The 19,662-nt window shown below is 40.9% G+C and overlaps 1 protein-coding gene across 1 annotated transcript; it reads left to right on the top strand.

Moving 5' to 3' along the window:
• Window positions 1–5,993: 5,993 nt before the first annotated feature.
• On the top strand, window positions 5,994–15,461 carry CCNB1 (cyclin B1). The gene is made up of 9 exons (XM_055554514.1): window positions 5,994–6,153; window positions 6,750–6,920; window positions 7,017–7,169; window positions 8,831–9,013; window positions 13,316–13,474; window positions 13,680–13,916; window positions 14,194–14,334; window positions 14,949–15,059; window positions 15,237–15,461. Exons 1-9 carry the CDS (start codon window positions 6,133–6,135, stop codon window positions 15,342–15,344), a joined length of 1,284 nt encoding a protein of 427 aa, XP_055410489.1. The 5' UTR covers window positions 5,994–6,132; the 3' UTR covers window positions 15,345–15,461.
• Window positions 15,462–19,662: the final 4,201 nt, after the last annotated feature.

Raw genomic sequence — 19,662 nt, 5'->3', positions numbered from 1 at the left:
TTATACTTATTTTTTTAGCTTTCTTCTCCTTGAATTTTCTGTCCACTTGGGAGTTCTTTTTTTAAAAAATATTTATTTGCTGTGCCACGTCTTAGTTGAGGCATGTAAGGTCTAGTTCCCTGACCAGGAGTGGAACCCAGGCTCCCTGCACTGGGAGTGTGAAGTCTTAGCTACTAGACAACCAGGAAAGTTCTAGGAGTTTCTTTTTATGTATTCTTGTTAGGTCTCTTTCAAGTTGGAGGATTTCCTTCAATTGTCCAGTGCTCCTTGACCGGCTGTTAATAGTTAGGAGTAATAAATTAATATATTGATTAGAAACCCTTTGTCAGCATACAAGTAGGTCAAATGCTATCACTTTAAACATGTCCCATCCATTTCATTGATCATCCTTCCTAACCTTCTGTATTTTTAAGACTTCTGTTTCAGGCTCTTCACTTCTCAGAGAAGCACACTTTGATCTCACTTAGGAGGGCATAAGTCCAGCTGCCTGCATTTAGGGGACTAAGTGGAAGAGGGAGCAGGAGGTCTCACTAATTGGGATGAAGAATTTCACTTCATCCCCTTTCAGCTTGCCTGGAGTCTGAAATCCCAAGTTCCATTAGTTCAGCCTCTAATCATCCGCCAGGACCAAGAAGATGTTTCACTCTAACCATGCTCCCAAGTGCAGGAGGTGATCAAGCAATCCTGCTCTCAACTCTACCTATGTCACCAGTTGCATAGATTCCCGGTGCCTCCAATTCCCAAGACTAGCTGGAATCCACAGTATGAATCAGTTTGCTTCTTTAATCTCCATTGCCAGCCTAGATTCTAATTTCCTTGGTTTGGTACTTCCATTATCACTCTTCAATGTGTTTCCTGCTTCCAAAATGATGTCATTATTGTTTCCTCACTCATCTTTGACAGTTTGTGCATTAAAAAAAAAAAATCCCTCTATTGCCTTCAGGAAGAAATATGTATATTCAATCTGCCATGTTAAACCACTACTCCTTCTGTGAAACATCACCTTCTCTTTTGTGAGAAACCACTGTTTGGTGCCCTACCTGTTTGGTGTTCTTCCCCAATCTTCCTCACTTCCTGACAGAGAAGGCTCCCCCTCTCTGTTCAGCCTTTAATATGGAGGGCCCTGGGGCTTGCTGCAGGGCATCTGCTCTGCTTTCCATTCTCTAGATGATCTCACCTGCATCAGAGTTACAATACTATCGACAGGAAAAGAGGCTTTAGCTCCCACCCTGACCTTTGCCTCATAGACTTCTCTTGTACATCTCTAGGCATTCCAAATGTAGCAGAATTCTTGATCTCCTATCCAAAACCTGCTACTCCCTAAAAATGTTCATCTCTTAGTCTTCTTTTTCATTTACTCAAGTCAAAACCTAAGCGTCATCCTTGACTCCTTTTCCTTCACTCCAAGCATGTAAACCATCAAGACTCAGCAAGTCTACCTCCAAAATATATCCAGAATCTCTCTCTTTCTGTCTAACACTACTAGTACCATCAAAGTCATCATCTTTTATCTGGCCTCCTACAGTAGCCTCTTAATGGCTCCCCTGCTTCTCTTCCCCTCCTCCTGCTTCCCTCTCTGTCTCCTCCCCACCTACACGGTGTAATCTCTCCACAGTCACTATCTTTCAAAAGGATAGATTATGCCACACCTTGGCTTAAAACCCTCAAAGCCTTCCACTGTACCTATCATAGCTTGGCTTAACAAAGCCTTATATAATTTTACCCTTTCCAATTTCTTTAATCTCATCTGTACTCCTACCTCCCCTCATGCTCTAGCCATACGGGCTTTTCTTAACCTGACAAGCTCATGCTTATTTAAAAAATTAAAAACAGAAACCTCAATTAAAATAGAATGGGAGGTCAGAAAGGGGACATTTCATGCCCTGTGACTGTTGTTATTTAGCTGCTAAGTCGTGTCCTACTCTTTTGTGACCATTTGGACTCCTCTGTCCATGGTCAGGCTCCTCCGTCCATGGAATTTTCCAGGCAAAATACTGGAGTGGGTTGCCATTTCCTCCTCCAGGGGATCATCTGACCCCGGGACCGAACCTGAGTCTCCTACACTGGCAGGCAGATTATTTACCACTGAGCCACCTGGGAAGCCCAGCTATAGCAGGGCCCAACAGGAAGAGGAGGGAGTTCTTACTGGGCATGAATGCAGTCAATAAAAAGCCACGATACTTCAAATTCTCAGTTCCTTCAATGGACTCTGTTTATTATAGCCCTTCCAACTTCCTTTTCCCCTCTCTGTAAGAGTCCTCTAGTGGCATGGAACTTGTATGGCTTGCCATGGATACAGATCCCAAATTGCAAGTCTTTGTTGATTGTGAATAAACCCATTTTTGCTGGAGAAATAACTGGCAGTCTATTTTAGGGCAACACTATCATTGGGTTTTCACAGACTATTTCCTCTCTCTAGAATGTTTTCCTTCTTGTCATTTAAGCCTCAGCTTAAATGCCAACTTCTCAGACTATCTCTCACCCACCAAGTGTAAGCCAGCTACCAAATGGCTCTATTTGAATCCCTTTCTTTTTAGTCTCTGCCTTGCACTTAGTACTATCTGATTTTTTCCTACTGTACTTATTAACTTAGTTTCTCTCCTAGAATGTACACTCTCCTGGAATATACACTTAATGAGAGTAGGGATCTCATCTGTTTTGTTCAGAGCTGTTTTCCTAGCGCCTAGAACATTGCCTAGTATGTGGTTGGCACTAAAAACCAGGCCAGGGGAGAGAACATGGAGTAGTTCACCCAGGAGAAAAATCAAGTTTTTAAGTGTTATAAAGAAAGGAGATGATCCATGAAACTTGTGTTAATTAAGCATCAAAAGTTAACATTCTGGTGATCCAGTGGTCAAGAATCTGCCCTGTAATGAAGGGGTTCAATCCCTGGTCAGAGACCTAAGATCCCACATGCCTTGGGGCAAATAAGCCTGAGTGCCACAACTAGAAAGACTGTTTACCAAAAAAGATCCTGCATGATGCAACAAAGATCCCAAATGCTGCAACTAATGCAGCTAAATAAATAAAAAACGAATAAACACAGCTCCTAAAAACAGATGTTAACATTCTCAATAGAAGTGACTCATAAAGTACGAACACAATTTGCAAAATTTCTCAAGCTTGCACTCCTAAACTGTGTACATTTGCTGTGCTTAGTCACTCAGTTGGGTCCCACTCTTTGCGACCCCAGGTACTGCAGCCCGCCAGGTTCCTCTGTCCATGGGGATTCTCCAGGCAAGAATACTGGAGTGGGTTGCCATGCCCTTCTCCAGAGGATCTTCCCAACCCAGGGATCAAAGCCAGGTCTCCCGCATTGCAGGTAGATTCTTTACTGATTTGAGCCACCAGGAAAACCCAACTGACATTTGGGGCTGGATAATTATTTATGTGTGTGTGTGTGTTTAGGGGATAAGGCTGTTTTATACATTGTAGGATGTTTAGAAACCTCTCTGATCTTCACCTACTAGATGGCAGTAGAACCTTGCCAGTTGTGACAATCAGAAATGCAAATCTCCCCCTCCCCGCAGCCTCTCCCACCCCGGGACAAAATGTTCACCAGTTAAGAACTACTGTGTTAAAAGAAGTTCCACTGTGCAATGTTCACAAAGGGGTTGTCACTTAGGTCTGCTAAAGGCCTGGCATCCTAGGATCATTCAAAGTGTATGCTTTTTTTTTTTTTTTAAATCAGCTTCAGCTAGTGGGAGAGGGCCCATGGCACTGGAACAACAGTGTCAACATTTCCTAAGCAAGTGCTGCTGCTTGGGGAGGTGAAACCTAGGGGCAAATCTGATGAAAAGCATGGTTCTAATGTGTCTTCCCATAGACACTTTATTAGTTGTAAGAAACAAACAACTAAATACAGTGGAGAAAGGAGGTAAAAGCGTAACCATGTGATCAAAATTAATCTCATTTATGGGGAACACATGAACACCATGTGTCTGCAGAGTTGATTTCCTGAGAAGAACACGATGTCACCTACGTGGCTTAACAGCCAAGAATGCAAATCACAGGGAACAATTATACAAACACAAAAATAAGAAAGTTCTCTTTTCTAAAAAGTGGCAGGGAGTACTGTATTCTTCAAAACCATCAGTATTATAAAAGAAAAAGAAAAGCTGCAAGAATTGTTCCGGACTAAAGGAGACTACATGCAACACTGCCCCTGGCTGGGTCCTGTACTGGAGAAAAGAAAATGCTGGAAAGGACATTATTAGGCCAACTGATAAAACTAGAATACAAACTAGGTTTAATACAATGTTGTGATAAAGTAAATGTATGAAGTTGATAACTGTTAGGAAATACACACTTAAGAACTGAGGGATAAAGGGCCATGATAACTGTAACTTACCCTCAAGTATTTCAGGAAAAAAAATTTATATACAATTATATAAGGGAGAAATATCAATAACCTCAGATATGCAGATGACACCACCCTTATGGCAGAAAGTGAAGAAGAACTAAAAAGCCTCTGGATGAAAGTGAAACAGGAGAATGAAAAAGCTGGCTTAAAACTCAACATTCAGAAAACTAAGATCATGGCATCTGGTCCCATCACATCATGGCAAATAGATGGGGAAACAGTGGAAACAGTGACAGACTTTATTTTTTGGGGCTCCAAAATCACTGCAGATGGTGATTGCAGCCATGAAATTAAAAGACGCTTACTCCTTGGAAGAAAAGTTATGACCAACTTAGACAGCATATTAAAAAGCAGAGACATTACTTTGCCAACAAAGGTCCGTTTAGTCAAGGCTATGGTTTATCCAGTAGTCATGTATGGATGTGAGAGTTGGACTATAAAGAAAGCTGAGCGCCGAAGAATTGATGCTTTTGAACTGTGGTGTTGGAGAAGACTCTTGAGAGTCCCTTGGACTGCAAGGAGATCTCACTAGTCCTAAAGTCCTAGGTGTTCATTGGAAGGTCAAATTTTGAAGCTGAAACTCCAATACTTTGGCCACCTGATGCCAAGAGCTGACTCATTTGAAAAGATCCTGATGCTGGGAGAGATTGAGGGCGGGAGGAGAAGGGGACGACAGAGGATGAGATGATTGGATAGCATCACCGACTCAATGGACATGAGTTTGGGTAAACTCCGGGAGTTGGTGATGGACAGGGAGAGGCCTGGTGTGCTGTGGTTCATGGGGTGGTAGAGTCGGACACGACTGAGCGACAGAACTGAACTGATACACAGATGGGTAAATTACATACATAAGAAAGAGATTAAGTAAATGAGAAAGCAAATGGGATAAAAGGTTAAGGATGTTCGAATCTGGGTAAAGGGTATATGTGTGCGTTCCTTGCGGTATTTTTGCTTGCAACTTTTTTGTTTGAAATTATTTTCAAATCAAAAAGTAAAACATTATTTTCAAATCAAAAAATTGGCTTTGGGAAACAATCTGATTGAAATAATCTGGCAGGTTAAGAGGCTGGCAATATTCTTAAGAGACTATTAGTGTTGTGGAAACATCATGGATCTAAAGAAATCTATGTTTAGTCCTGTGTTACTAACTTATGATCCAGAGAAAGTCACCCAAAGCCTCTCTAAGCTTCAGTTCCTCCACCTTAGAGAGCTGTTGGGATGATCAAACGAAAGAACGCGTATATAAAATCCTTTCCTGCTACATGCCACTGCAGAAGAGGAAAGTTAGTTTAACAACAGGCAGGACTAAAGCCATAACTGTCTCTTTGAGCAAACCAGCGGCTCCACCATGTCTTTTCCAAGGCCCTGAGGCCAACTACGGTGTTTTAACAGTCTCACCTCTTCAAGTGGGCGGTGAAGGCACCACTTCCCTCTCCAGGTGGATACAGCCGCTGCCCGAGGGCGCAGGCGCCGAGTCAGACCACGTGACGGCCTGGCCCTAGCCCCGCCCCCGCCCGAAAGTCTTCGCGGGATCGCCCTGGAAATGCATTCTCCGAGGAACCAGCCGCCGCCAATGGGAAGCGAGCGAGTGCCATGAACAGGCCAATAAGAAGGGAGCGGTGCGGGGTTTAAACCTCAGGCGGGGCCCGATTCCTCCCGGCGTGCTGCGGAGGAACGGCTGTTGACCTGTGGTTGATTCAAGCTCCCGACTGGTCGGGGGCTCCAGTGCTCTCCTCCTCACTGAGCTGCTGCCTGGTGCAGAAGAAGCCATGGCGCTCCGGATCACCAGGGTGAGCTGCGGATGGTGAACAAACGCGGCTCTCGTAACTGGCTGCGCCTCCTCTCCCTGTCTCTCCTACCGGAGTTCCCCTGGCAGGAGCGGACCGAGACAGAGATTTGGGGGGGAGGGTGTGGAGGATGGGCGCTGACGGGCCCCTAAAGTGGTGGGAGAGTTTGGGGGGCGGACGGTCGGAGAGAAGATGAAAAAGGGTAGTGGATAAGCGGGGGAGGGGCAGATGGAGGGTAGACGCGAAACCTTTTGTAAAAAGGTAATGGAGGACCCCTGAGCGAGCTCCCACCAACTGCGCAACCACCCAGGGGAAGGTGCCTGCAACTGAAGGCTTTTTAGATTTCCTTTCAAATGTAAATTCATGGTATTTTAGGTCCGGCAGGGACTAAGCAGGTGATCCCTCAATAGGTGAAATAAGAGGTTCCGGAAGGAAATTGGCTTGTCACAGCCTTAGCGTAGCCCCTGGAACCCTGGTTTTCCCTGGGAACCCATTTACAGTTCGCTTTCCTCCTGAAAGCTTCTGTTTTGCCCCCATTTTAACCCTTGATTACTCTAACCTAGCTGAGCCAGCTCTCAAAGCGGTCTTGATTCTTACAGAACACGAAGATTAATGCTGAAAATAAGGCGAAGATCAGTATGGCAGGGGCCAAGCGCGTGCCTGTGGCCGCTGTTGCAACATCTAAGCCCGGGCTGAGGCCCCGAACAGCTCTTGGAGACATCGGTAACAAAGTCAGTGAACAACCGCAGGCCAAACTGCCTCTGAAAAAGGTATAACTGTTTCCCTGATTCAACTACTCTGTGAGTATGCCTTCCAGCTGTGACCCGTGATGGAGAAACATTCCATTCTCTCCTTTTCATCCACAGGAAGCAAAAACTTTAGCTGCTGGAAAAGTTACTGCTAAAAAAGTACCAAAACCTCTGGAAAAGGCTCCTGTACCTGTGCCGGAGCCCCAGCCGGAGCCAGAGCCGGAAACCGAGCCTGTTAAGGAAGAGAAACTTTCCCCCGAGCCTATTTTGGTAAACTTGACTCTACTATTTGAGAACCTGTTGTTTCTTTTCCTTCATTTTACTAATGGATGGCACAGTATTTGAATAAATATAAATAATAGTAATAGTTACAGAGTGCTTAGGAGGTAGGCTCTGCTAAACACTTTGCATGAATTAGCTCACAAAATCTTACTCTCAGCACTGGTATTGTCATCTCTGGTTTTGTAGATAATGGTGTAGAGAAGTATTAAGTTTGAGCAAACAATTCATAGGGCCGTAAAAGGGTCGGACAGGACTTAGCCACTGAACAACAAACTCTCTTTTCTAGAGTCACTTCTCATCAGTGGCACAAAATTGGATTCAAACACAGACTATCTGGCTTCAGAATCTGTGCTTTTATTTGTCATACTGCCCCTCCTTTGTTTACTGTATTGAGCTGCCTGGACTAAAGATTTGACTGTCTTTGGGTACAAGCCATCTCTGTCTGAAATTTATTGATTGAAACAGATTGTTCTCTTGAGTCCTTTTTTTTTTTTTTAAACTCCATAACGTGGCCTTCAAACAATAAGCCTGTAACTTTGGAATTTATATAAGGATGTAAAGCAGAAAACGGAGCTCTTCAGAGTAGGCAAGAAGATGAGTTAACACTTAGCCTCAAAACCAAAAACTTTTTTATTAAATATCAGGCATGTAAATGTATCTACTTCTGTGAGGGAGACTATACCATCTTTGAAAAGGCTGCTTTCCTGAAATTGCAATGAACTCCATTCTTAAGTTTTAATTTTTAAAACTTTATTAAAGCTGGTTGGGCAAATAGTCATTTTGCCTAGCTCTCTATATCTAAGGGAGGCGGATATGAGGCTATGGCTTTAGTATTGACCTTGTGAACATAGCACAGAAACCTGTAGCATGCACAGTCTTTAATTGGCCATACTGAGCTTTTCATCAAAATCCCATACTGATTCTTGCCTTTGCTTTCCCACCCTCTTTCTTTTAACTGATAAGCTTTTCATCCTTCAAAACAGCTCATGCATCAACATTTAAAGCTTTCCCTAATTTTCCAAACGCCACCCTAACTCTCCTCACCCCTACTTTTGTTCCTAGAATCAATTTCTTTTACTTCATTTACTTATTTCTTCTGAATCCAAATCCCCTTGAGAACACCATAAAGCCCGTATTTAACACAAAGCTTGACTTGATGGACGTGCTCAATAACTGTTTGGACAACGGGGTAACTGGAGCTTGAAGAAAATGATTCATGATAATGAAGTCAATTAATCCTTAGTAGTCCGGATAGAACTTGTGTTCTCCTGTGCAGTGGGAAGCAGTCCCTGTTTTGAAATAAAGACTGAAAGCTAACTTGTCATTCACTTGGATTAACTTTACATGACCTTGCTAAACAACGCATTACTAATCAGTTCCCTTTGGAGGAAAGTCTAGATATGAACTTGCTTCCTCTCTGTTTTACCTGTTAGCATGCTCCTGATTCTAAATTGGTTCAGTCTAAGTTGGCATCTCACTTTTCATATTATTCACTTCCTGAAGACAAATGGAATAATAGATTTGAGAAGATGAAAATAAACTGCATGTCTATCCAGCAGATAGTCTCTTGAGTTGATACCAATAATCTGTCTGTTCTTAGACAGTATGCTCCTTTTTGCTATTATTTCAATAAGTGTCTCTGTTTCCAGGTTGATACTCCCTCTCCAAGCCCCATGGAAACATCTGGCTGTGCCCCTGCAGAAGAGTATCTGTGTCAGGCTTTCTCAGATGTAATTCTTGCAGTGAGTGATGTGGATGCAGAAGACGGAGCGGATCCAAACCTTTGTAGTGAATATGTAAAAGATATCTATGCTTATCTAAGACAACTTGAGGTCAGTAGCATTAAACCATTGTTTTTTTCTAAACTGCATCTAGTTTGGAGATTTTCCATTAACAGTTTTAAGCAGGATACAAGCAGCATTTCTTAACAGTAGATTCCACTTTGAAGTTCTTTGCAAAATGTCAAAAGTGGCACAAAATGCCAAGAAGGTGGGGTTTTTGGGGGTTTTTTTTTTGGTGAAAGTCCTAACTGTTGGACTGCCAGGAAATTCCCAATGACAACTTTATTTGCCATTTTGAACGGGGGGAATTCAAAGTGAAAGATATTACCATGGCTTTTCTAAAGGAAAGTCCACAGATTGAAAGATATTTTATATCCATCACAATTAGGAGTGTTCAGTTCAGTTGCTCAGTCGTGTCCGACTCTTTGTGCCCCCGTGTACTGAAGCATGCCAGGCCTCCATGTCCATCACCAACTTGCGAAGTTTACCCAAACTAATGTCCATTGAGTCAGTGATGCCATCCAACCATCTCCTCCTCTGTCGTCCCCTTCTCTTGCCCTCAATCTTTCCCAGCATCAGGGTCTTTTCAAATGAGTCAGTTCTTTGCATCAAGTGGCCAAAGTATTGGAGTTTCAGCTTCAACATCAGTCCTTCCAATGAATATTCAGGACTGATCTCCTTTAGGATGTACTAGTTGGATCTCCTTGCAGTCCAAGGAACTCTCAAGAGTCTTCTCCAACACCACAGTCAAAAGCATCAGTTTTCTTTATAGTCCAACTCTCACATACGTACACGACTACTGGATAAATCATAGCTTTGACTAGACAGGCCTTTGTTGGCAAAGTAACATCTCTGGTTTTTAATATGCTATCTAAGTTGGTCATAACTTTTCTTCCAAGGAGTAAGCGTCTTTTAATTTCATGGCTGCAGTCACCATCTGCAGTGATTTTGGAGCCCCAAAAAATAAAGTCTGACACTGTTTCCACTGTTTCCCCATCTATTTCCCATGAAGTGATGGGACCAGATGCCATGATCTTCGTTTTCTGAATGTTGAGCTTTAAGCCAACTTTTTCACTCGCTACTTTCACTTTCATCAACAGGCTTTTTAGTTCCTCTTCACTTTCTGCCATAAGGGTGGTATCATCTGCATATCTGAGGTTATTGATATTTCTCCCGGCAATCTTGATCCCACCTTGTGCTTCCTCCAGCCCAGCGTTTCTTACGATGTATTCTGCACATAAGTTAAATAAGCAGGGTGACGATATATAGCCTTGACGTACTCCTTTTCCTATTTGGAACCAATCTGTTGTTCCATGTCCAGTTCTAATTGTTGTTTCTCGACCTGCATACAGGTTTCTCAAGAGGCAGGTCAGTGGTCTGGTATTCCCATCTCTTGAAGAATTTTCCAGTTTGTTGTGATCCACACAGTCAAAGGCTTTGGCATAGTCAATAAAGCAGAAGTTGATGTTTTTCTGGAACTATCTTTTTCTGTGATCCAGCAGATGTTGGCAATTTGATCTCTAGTTCCTCTGCCTTTCCTAAATCTAGCTTGAACATCTGGAAGTTCTCTGTTCATGTACTGGTATAGCCTTGCTTTTGGAGAATTTTGAGCATTACTTTGCTAGTGTATGAGATGAGTGCAATTATGTGGTAGTTTGAACATTCTTTGGGATTGGAATTGAAACTGACCTTTTCCAGTCTGGCCACTGCTGAAGTTTTCCAATTTGCTTGCATATTGAGTGAAGCACTTTCACAGCATCATCTTTTAGGATTTGAAATAGCTGAACTGGAATTCCATCACCTCCACTAGTTTTGTTCATAGTGATGCTTCCTAAGACCCATTTCACTTCACATTCCAGGATGTCTGGCTCTAGGTGAGTGATCACACCATCGTGTGAAGATCTGGGTCGTGAAGATCTTTTTTGTACAGTTCTTTGTATTCTTGCCACCTCTTCTTAATATCTTCTGCTTCTGTTAGGTTCATACCATTTCTGTCCTTTATTGTGCCCATCTTTGCATGAAATGTTCCCTTGGTAGCTCTAATTTTCTGGAAGAGATCTCTAGTCTTTCCCATTCTGTTGTTTTCCTCTATTTCTTTGCATTGATCACTGAGGAAAGGCTTTCTTATCTCTTCTTGCTATTCTTTGGAACTCTGCATTCAAGTGGGTATATCTTTACTTTTCTCCTTTGCCTTTCGCTTCTCTTCTTTTCACAGCTATTTGTAAGGCTTCCTCAGACAACCATTTTGCATTTTTGCATTTCTTTTCCATGGGGATGGTCTTGATCCTTGTCTCCTGTACAATGTTCAAACCTCCGTCCATAGTTCTTCAGGCACTCTAATCAGATCTAATCCCTTGAATCTATTTGTTACTTCCACTGTATAATCGTAATGGATTTGATTTAGGTCATACCTGAATGGTCTAGTGGTTTTCCCTACTTTCTTCAATTTAAGTCTGAATTTGGCAATAAGGAATTCATGATCTGAGCCACAGTCAGTTCCCAGTCTTGTTTTTGCTGACTGTATAGAGCTTCTCCATCTTTGGCTGCAAAGAATATGATCAGTCTGAATTCATTATTGACTATCTGGTGATGTTCATGTGTAGAGGAGAAGTAATGGAGAATGCTAATTATCCTTTGCTAGTTTTGTTTTGGTTCAGATAACTAGTCTATTTTAATTTTATGGGCACAGTGATAGTGGTTCTCTCAAGCAGGCAGGTCAGTAATCTTAAAAATCAAATTCGTGCACTGCCTTGCATCAAGTGTCTGATGTTAATTTTGCATAGTCTTACTCTGGCCTCCATCTTATTTATTTCATTACTCTTACTTCCCATTCTCATAATTCTTCCTTACTTTTAAATGGCTTTATTTTGTTCATACATTTATAAGCCACCATGAATCATTAAATGGCTTATAAACACACTTTGTTTTACTTTGGTAGCTCATTGTAAATTCCAACAGCATTCTCTAATCACTAGGCTCTCCAACAAAAACTGATAAGTGCTACTGGTTTGTGTTAACTGGAACCTTCAGTTCACCTCTGTGCTCATATCATAGGGTTGGTTATAAATTATATATCATAGGGTTGTGTATGGAGAAGGTGGTAAAAAACCATAGCCAAAACAAGGCATTTTGGGTCACTGTGGCTTATGAACATGTGATATCTGGGAAATTGTTTTTGTCCAATAAGAATATACTCAAAACTAAAACTTTTGGTCTTCTTGCATTTCATCTCATTTCTGAAACTTTCTATTGGTGTCCTTTGCCCTTTCCCCCAAACAAGGAGGCATTCTGTATGTTAATAACATAAGCAATACAGTTACCAAATTTACTCAGTTGCTTGTTTATAATGCATTCTATTGTGGTGGCATCATTAATATCTTCAGCAGGCTATTGGCTGGTTATTTTGGGCATCTCCATCTTCTACAGGATTGTCCTGTAAGACTTTCGCCAGAACCAGCCTTCTCTGAATTTTTTGTCCTTTGTTTTTGTTTTTTATTTATTTGGCTGCACTAGGTCTTATTTATAGCGCGCTCAGGACCTAGTTTCCTGAGCAGGGATCAAACCCGGGCCCCCGCATTGGGAGCAGAGTCCCAACCTCTCGACCACCATGGAAGTCCCTTCTCCCTTGTTTTTAAAGTTAGTGGTCTAACTTAGCAGATGTGTGTGCTGGATTTTGATGGTTGACTTTTCTTACCCATGCTGTTTAGGGGGTTTAAACCTTGAAGCACGTGTGGTAGCATATTAGTTCCAGCTGACCTGGGAGCTGCTACTATTATTTTCTCTTACCTCCGTGAGGCTCAGGGGCTTCCCAGGGGGTGCAGTGGTAAAGAATCTGCCTGCCAATGCAGGAGGCACAAGAGATGCAGGTTCCATCCCTAGGTCGGGAGGATCCCCTGGATTGGGAAATGGCAACCTGCTCCAGTATTCTTGTTTAGAAGATCCCATGGACAGAGGACCCTGGTGAGTTACAGTCCGTGGGGTTGCAAAGAGTCTAACGCAACTGAGCACGCACACATAAAGCTCAAGGTTCTGGGTTTAGAGTCTTAAAAAGATCTGAGGTAATAGTACGGTATCTTTCTTTGTGAAGGAGGGACAGGATGTGGGCCAGTAGTAGTGATGGTGAATTGGATATAGTAAGATTTGCCAACATGAAAACCTGTCACACTGTCCTGTTTGACATGTGCTCTTTTGTTTCTCGGTGATGGAGCTGTTTGCAATGACCAAATGATACTAGAGCTTAGAGCTATTAAAGATTATAAATGTTCCAGAGCTATTCTGAGGTGACCAGTTATTTCTGGTCAGAAATGTAATGTGGAATCTTACTTCTTAGGATAAACAGCATTTCTTTTGCAGGAAGAGCAAGCAGTCAAACCAAAATACCTAATGGGTCGTGAAGTCACTGGAAACATGAGAGCCATCCTCATTGACTGGCTAGTGCAAGTTCAAATAAAATTCAGATTACTGCAGGAGACCATGTACATGACTGTTTCCATAATTGATCGGTTCATGCAGGTGAGTGTAATTCAGCAATTGAGGGTTCTTCCTCTCAGGGTCCTCTCTGAATCACAAGAAACAGACTTTTTCAGCTAAAATCTGTCTTGAGGCATGGGGTGTCTTTGAGATTTTGTTGTGGGAATGTGTCTTTCCTATCTCTCCTTCTGTGCTTCCTTTTTCAAATACCTATTACTTATTCATTGACTTGATACCCCCGCTGTAGGATAACCACGTGCCCAAGAAGATGCTGCAGCTGGTGGGAGTCACCGCCATGTTTGTTGCAAGCAAATATGAGGAAATGTACCCTCCAGAAATCGGTGACTTTGCCTTTGTGACTGACAACACCTACAGCAAGTTTCAAATCAGACAGATGGAAATGAAGATTCTAAGAGCTTTAAATTTTAGTCTGGGTCGCCCTCTACCCCTGCATTTCCTTCGGAGAGCATCTAAGATTGGAGAGGTATAGATTTCTTGAAACGTTCTGGTATGGTACATTAGGGAATACTGCTGGCCATTGAGATCTAATTCAAGTGCTTCACATTTATACCTAACTGCCTGAAAAAGGCATAAAGGTGGTCTTTATTTCCAGTCAGTCTGTGTGTTAATATTATTATTAAAGCCTTTCATGGGCAATTGCATTTGAGAATTTATAGGCAAACAATTGTAGGTACAGTGATGGGCATACTAGCTACTGCCAATGCAGAATTCTCTGACAGAACCTGTGGGTTTTATTCCAGGTTGATGTTGAGCTACATACTCTGGCCAAATATTTGATGGAACTAACTATGCTGGACTACGATATGGTGCACTTTCCTCCTTCTCAGATTGCAGCGGGAGCTTTTTGCTTAGCACTGAAAATTCTTGATAATGGTGAATGGGTAAGCTCTGTCCCACAAACTGAGATTATCCTGAGCTTTGAAATTTCACTATTTGCTCAGGATAGAGCTGTTGTCATTAAAGGACAATTCATATAGGTCCTACATATGGCGTCTTCTGAGGCAATGATCAGAATATCTTGTGATATTTTCTTAGAATGCTTCCATTTCATTGCCTAATCTCATCTTGCTATACCCCTTTGCGAAAGGCAGAGCAGCTGCTGCTGCTTATAGAGAGAGTAGCTCAAGCAGGTCAAATAACATACCAGAAGTTCATTCATATTCGTTGAGTCAATGAGTATTTCTCTTATATGCCATTTGATAATACTATAGGCCCTAGAAATAGAGTTGTAAATGAGAAAGTCAGCTCCATAACTTGGTCTAGCTTTGGGGTGGAGAATTCAGCAATTACAAAAGGGTAATTAAGTTTGAGCACAGGAACCTAGAGAAGCCACGAAAGAAGAGTAATTGGGGAAGAAAGGGTCTTACGCTTGTCTTAAATTTCAATTATAATCATATAGAGTATCTACTTCCCTACCTACTTTTGAAGAACATCTAGAAATTTTATGAAAACCCTTGGTGATGAGCATTTTCAACATTAACTTTTGTTTTCTTAGACACCAACTCTACAGCATTACCTGTCATACACTGAAGAATCCCTTCTTGTTGTTATGCAACACCTGGCAAAGAATGTGGTCATGGTGAACCGTGGGCTTACAAAGCACATGGTGAGTCACTCAGTGGTACTATAGGGTGTTGGGAAAGTGGAAATCATTCAGACTTTATGCCTGCCTGTAAATTCATAGCCTACTTTTTTAAGGAGTTGATTTTTAACTGAATATCTGTATCATTGATTCTTATGTTTTCCTCTTTTCCGTCATTGATTTCTGTACTTTCTCTTCCAGACTATCAAGAACAAGTATGCCACATCTAAGCACGCTAAGATCAGCACTCTAGCACAGCTGAATTCTGCACTAGTTCAAGACTTAGCCAAGGCTGTGGCAAAGGTGTAACTTGTGAACTTTGGGATACTATCTGCAAATAAAATTGGCACCATGTGCCATCTGTACATATTATGTTACATTTATTTACTTTTAATAAAGTTGTAGTTCTTTTTACTTATCCTTTAACTCATTTGAATGTGGCTACTTTCCACTTGAGGTTAAAAGTTGCTTTAAAGGTATGGTGGGGATTGCTTAAAAACAGTTTTCAGTTACCTGGGGACCCAACTAATACATACAATTGGTTCTTCTTGGTTTTTGTTTTATATTGCCTGGCTTTACTTAAGATGATTTACTAAGCTCTTGAAGGCATTTAAAATCTAGATGTACTTTACATGTCATACTGTATGTAAGCCCAAGTCACCTTAAGAGATTCTGCTGCCTAGTTCTACATAAGGAAAAGTCTACCGTCTCATTCCTAGTCCTCCTGATTCCTACTTACTCTGGTGGTTGCTGCCATAATTCTAAGTAATCTACTAGTACCACTTTATTAAATTATCAACTTTAGCTAGTATCAGCATTTTCACTTGGAAAAATAAGAATTTTAATTTATATTCAAAGCTTAGTTTTTGTTCATTAGTTGAGAAAATAAAACACTCCTTAAATATGAAAGTATCTTAAAAACTTCATTTACCCACCCCTTCTTATTGTCCTGTCTCAGTCCCATCTGAAGGATATAAGGAGTTTGGAGTGTATCGATCCATGAATATGTATATAGACCTGCGTATGTAATATTATGGGATGTATTAAAAATGGGGTCATTTTGTATACTTAGCAGTTCATTTCAACGTGGACAGGCCTTACCTGTATTTGGGCATTACAGTCCATTGTATGGATATAATGTATTTAACCATCCCTTTGTTTACATTCAGATTGCTTTTCCTCTTAGTTCCTATAGACAATGCTGTTTAAATGTCATTATATCCCATACTTTGCTTTATGTACATGGACTGAGTTCTCCAAAGGATGTGTGTTCTAAGTTCTGGCCGGTGTAGCCAGCTGACGTTCTCAATGTCATCAGCAATAAATGTACAAAAGTTCTGGTTTTCTCAGCATCTGGGCCTGAACTGAAGCCAATCATTCGCTTTAGTTTCTGTGACTTTTTTTGTGGCAAAAAATACCCTATTTAGTTTACTGTCTTAACTTATACTTTTCATGACTAGTTGAATCAATTTTTGTTGTTGTTAACAATTTGTAAAAGCTTTCCCACTTTGTCATTTGCCCTAAATCTGATTATGCTGTTTTTTCCTTGCAGACAGTTTTAAACTTTGGTCTTACCAGATATATATTTTTTGTAGTTGCTTTTAGATTTTCAGTGTTAAGTTCAATTCCATCCCCAAACCATTAACATCTCTTAAACTTCTAAATTTTTCCTGTTAGGTGTATAAGCCCTCAGTTAAACTTTTTGTATGTGGTATGAGGTAGGACTCTTTGATGTATACCCATTTGTGCCAGTACCATATGTTTAAACCCCACCTTGTACAGTTGAAACACTAGTTTATTGTTCCCTGATCTACTTTTTCCCGGTGATTAATATAGTTTTACGTTCTGGAAAGATGAGGCTACCACTATTTTTCAAATATTTGTGGGGAAAATTTCAAAGAGGAACTTTCCAGTTACTGATAAGCGCCTTTAGATTTTGACTGAATGTTGTATACATACATAGGTGTTAGCTCTGGATAGACTGACATTGTCTTCCATTCAGAAACTTCTTTAGTAGGCTTGTTGCATGCCCTTCACTGCGATGTTAGAATTTAATTATGTAATTGCTACACTTTTCTTGTCAAGTTAATTGCTGGGTTTAGGCTCTGTTACCCACCCCTATTTTTTATTGCTTTTTGTATTTTTTCTTACCCAGTTGATAGTCAATTTTCTTCATTTTAGTGGTTTTCTAGGTTTTAAATCCCCAAAATTTATTTTTTCAACTACATGGTTTTTAGGTTATTGTTTTAGAATCTCCAAAATAACATTGTGAATCGGTAGATCGCTGTCTTATTCCTGGATTGTACATCCCCTCAGTATTTTTACCATCTAATATTTTTGCTGTTAGTCTGTAAGTGGTCTTTATATTTTAGGTATTTTTCTCTTACTGTTGAGAAAGGCTGTGGAATTTTATTTACTCTTTCAGCTTTTGATAACTTTTAAAAATATTACCACATTAATTTGAGATTAATTAATTCTTGCTTATGGTATACAGATTTAATCTGCTAGTATTTCATTTAGGAAGTTTTGTGTTTTGTGGGTAATTGGCTCAGTTTTTGTGACCATTTTCTAATTTTTATCTCATCCCAGCTTTAAGGTGGATTAAAGAGGTTTTCATATTCAAGTGTTATAATTTGAAATCTTTATTCATTTGTTGAAAACTAGCTAAATCAATATGTAAAGTCACCTCTGTGCTTATGGTGGTAGCTTTCTATGGTTGTTTGGTGTTTTTTTTATAAATTCCCCTCCTCTATCACCACCACTTTAAAAGAAAATCATCCATTCTAGATTTTCTTAATTACAGCTGTAGAGGTATAGGATATTAGTTAACCTCTTCTGTATTATAGTTATATCTTCTTAGTTCTGATGTTGAATACTTGTGTTTTCTAATCATGCTTGCCTAGAGGGTATTATTGGTGTTTTGAAAGAATCAGTTTTTGGTGTTATCATTTCTACCACCTCTGTTTGGTAGTTTTAGCTACCAAATGTTAATTCTCACCGTCTGCTGTTATTTTCTAGTTAAATACTTAATGTATTTTTAGTAATAAAAGCCTTTGTATATACATTTTCCTCTGAGATAACTCATTTCTAAAGTTCTCTTTTTCATCAATATGGTTGTTAGAATTTCTTTTGTAATCCTTTTTGATCTGGAGATTATTTTACTGCTTATTTTCTTAAGTTTATTGTTTTTTTGTCAGACACTTATATGTTGTTTTCTTATTTCATTGGAGAAGTCCATGTAGTCGTGTCCAGCTCTTTGTGACCCCACAGACTGTACCCTGCCAGGCTCCTCTGTCCATGGGATTCTCCATGCAAGAATACTGCAGTGGGTTGCATTGCCCTTCTCCAGGGGATCTTCCTGAACCGGGGATCTGAACCCATGTTTCCTGTGTCTCCTGCATTGCAGGCAGATCTTTACCGCTGAGCCACCCAGAGATGGTCTGTAAAAAGCCTTTTGAAACCTCTATGCGGATTAAGTATATGATTGACTTATGTAGATAGGCCATGGACAAAAGAAAGGGTTTTATTTCCTAACAGACACAGTTTTAGTGATTGAGGATGATATTCCCTTAAAATACTTCCATCATGTGTCTAATGTCCTAAGAATTAGGATCCTCCAGAGCTGCAATCTTTTTGTCACACTAAAAAAGTTAACTATTTGGCTGTACCTGGTCTTAGTTGCAGCATGTGGGCTCTTAGTTCCCTAACCAGGGATCAACCCCAGGCCCCTTGCATTGGGAGCAGAGTGTTAACCACTGGACCACCAGGGAATTCCCCGTTTCAATTTTTTTTTTTAATTTATTGTTATAATCCACCACTGCAGTCGTTCTTAAAGTGTCATCCTCAACCAGCAACAGCAATATCACTTGGGGACATGAAATGCAAATCAGAATCAGTAACGTGGAGAGGCACCTAGTTACCTGTTTTAACCAGTCCTTTCCATGATCCTCATGTATGCTCATGAGGAAAAGCATTGAAAACCTTTGGCCCAAATTTGGCCTGTGGACTCCTGATGGGCAGCTGCTTAAAAGGAAGAGGTTGATGTGAGATAACAGAAGACATGCTGGATAAATTAGTTCTGAAACATTGTAAGACATCCCCGACAAAGTACTTACGTGAAAAAAGAAAACAGTAACTTTCTTGTAAAAGGAAAAATGAAGCAAAATGTTCTTCCAGGAATTTGGGAGTAGTGAAGGCAATGGCACCCCACTCCAGTACTTTTGCCTAGAAAATCCCATGGACGGAGGAGCTTGGTAGGCTGCAATCCACAGGGTGGCTAGAGTCGGGCACGACTGAGCGACTTCACTTTGACTTTTCACTTTCATGCATTGGAGAAGGAAATGGCAACCCACTCCAGTGTTCTTGCCTGGAGAATCCCAGGGTCGGGGGAGCCTGGTGGGCTGCCGTCTATGGGGTCGCACAGAGTCGGACACGACTGAAGCGACTTAGCAGCAGCAGCAGCAGTGGTGAACTTAACATTTTACATGGTAGCCTTTTGAATCTTTTACCAGGAGCCAAATTACTTTGATAATAGGAAAAAGAGGGTACACAGCAGCATTGTGTGAATAAGTTTAACTCTGGAGAAACTAGAGACTCTCCTGTTCAAAGAGGCCCAAGCTGCTTGTGC

The sequence above is a fragment of the Bubalus kerabau genome, chromosome 18, assembly GCF_029407905.1.
Source record: "Bubalus kerabau isolate K-KA32 ecotype Philippines breed swamp buffalo chromosome 18, PCC_UOA_SB_1v2, whole genome shotgun sequence".
In the NCBI taxonomy this organism is placed as follows: domain Eukaryota; kingdom Metazoa; phylum Chordata; class Mammalia; order Artiodactyla; family Bovidae; genus Bubalus; species Bubalus kerabau.
Note: the sequence above shows the minus strand (reverse complement) of the source record. Positions and strands in the feature narration are given on the sequence as shown.

What these genes read in the sequence shown, in the direction of transcription:
- CCNB1 (XM_055554514.1), top strand. Translation starts at nt 6,133, where the DNA reads ATGGCGCTCCGGATCACCAGG. An exon ending in GAGCATCTAAGATTGGAGAG is followed by an intron (nt 13,917 to 14,193) that starts GTATAGATTTCT and finishes GTTTTATTCCAG; the next exon opens with GTTGATGTTGAGCTACATAC. An exon ending in GTGGGCTTACAAAGCACATG is followed by an intron (nt 15,060 to 15,236) that starts GTGAGTCACTCA and finishes TTTCTCTTCCAG; the next exon opens with ACTATCAAGAACAAGTATGC.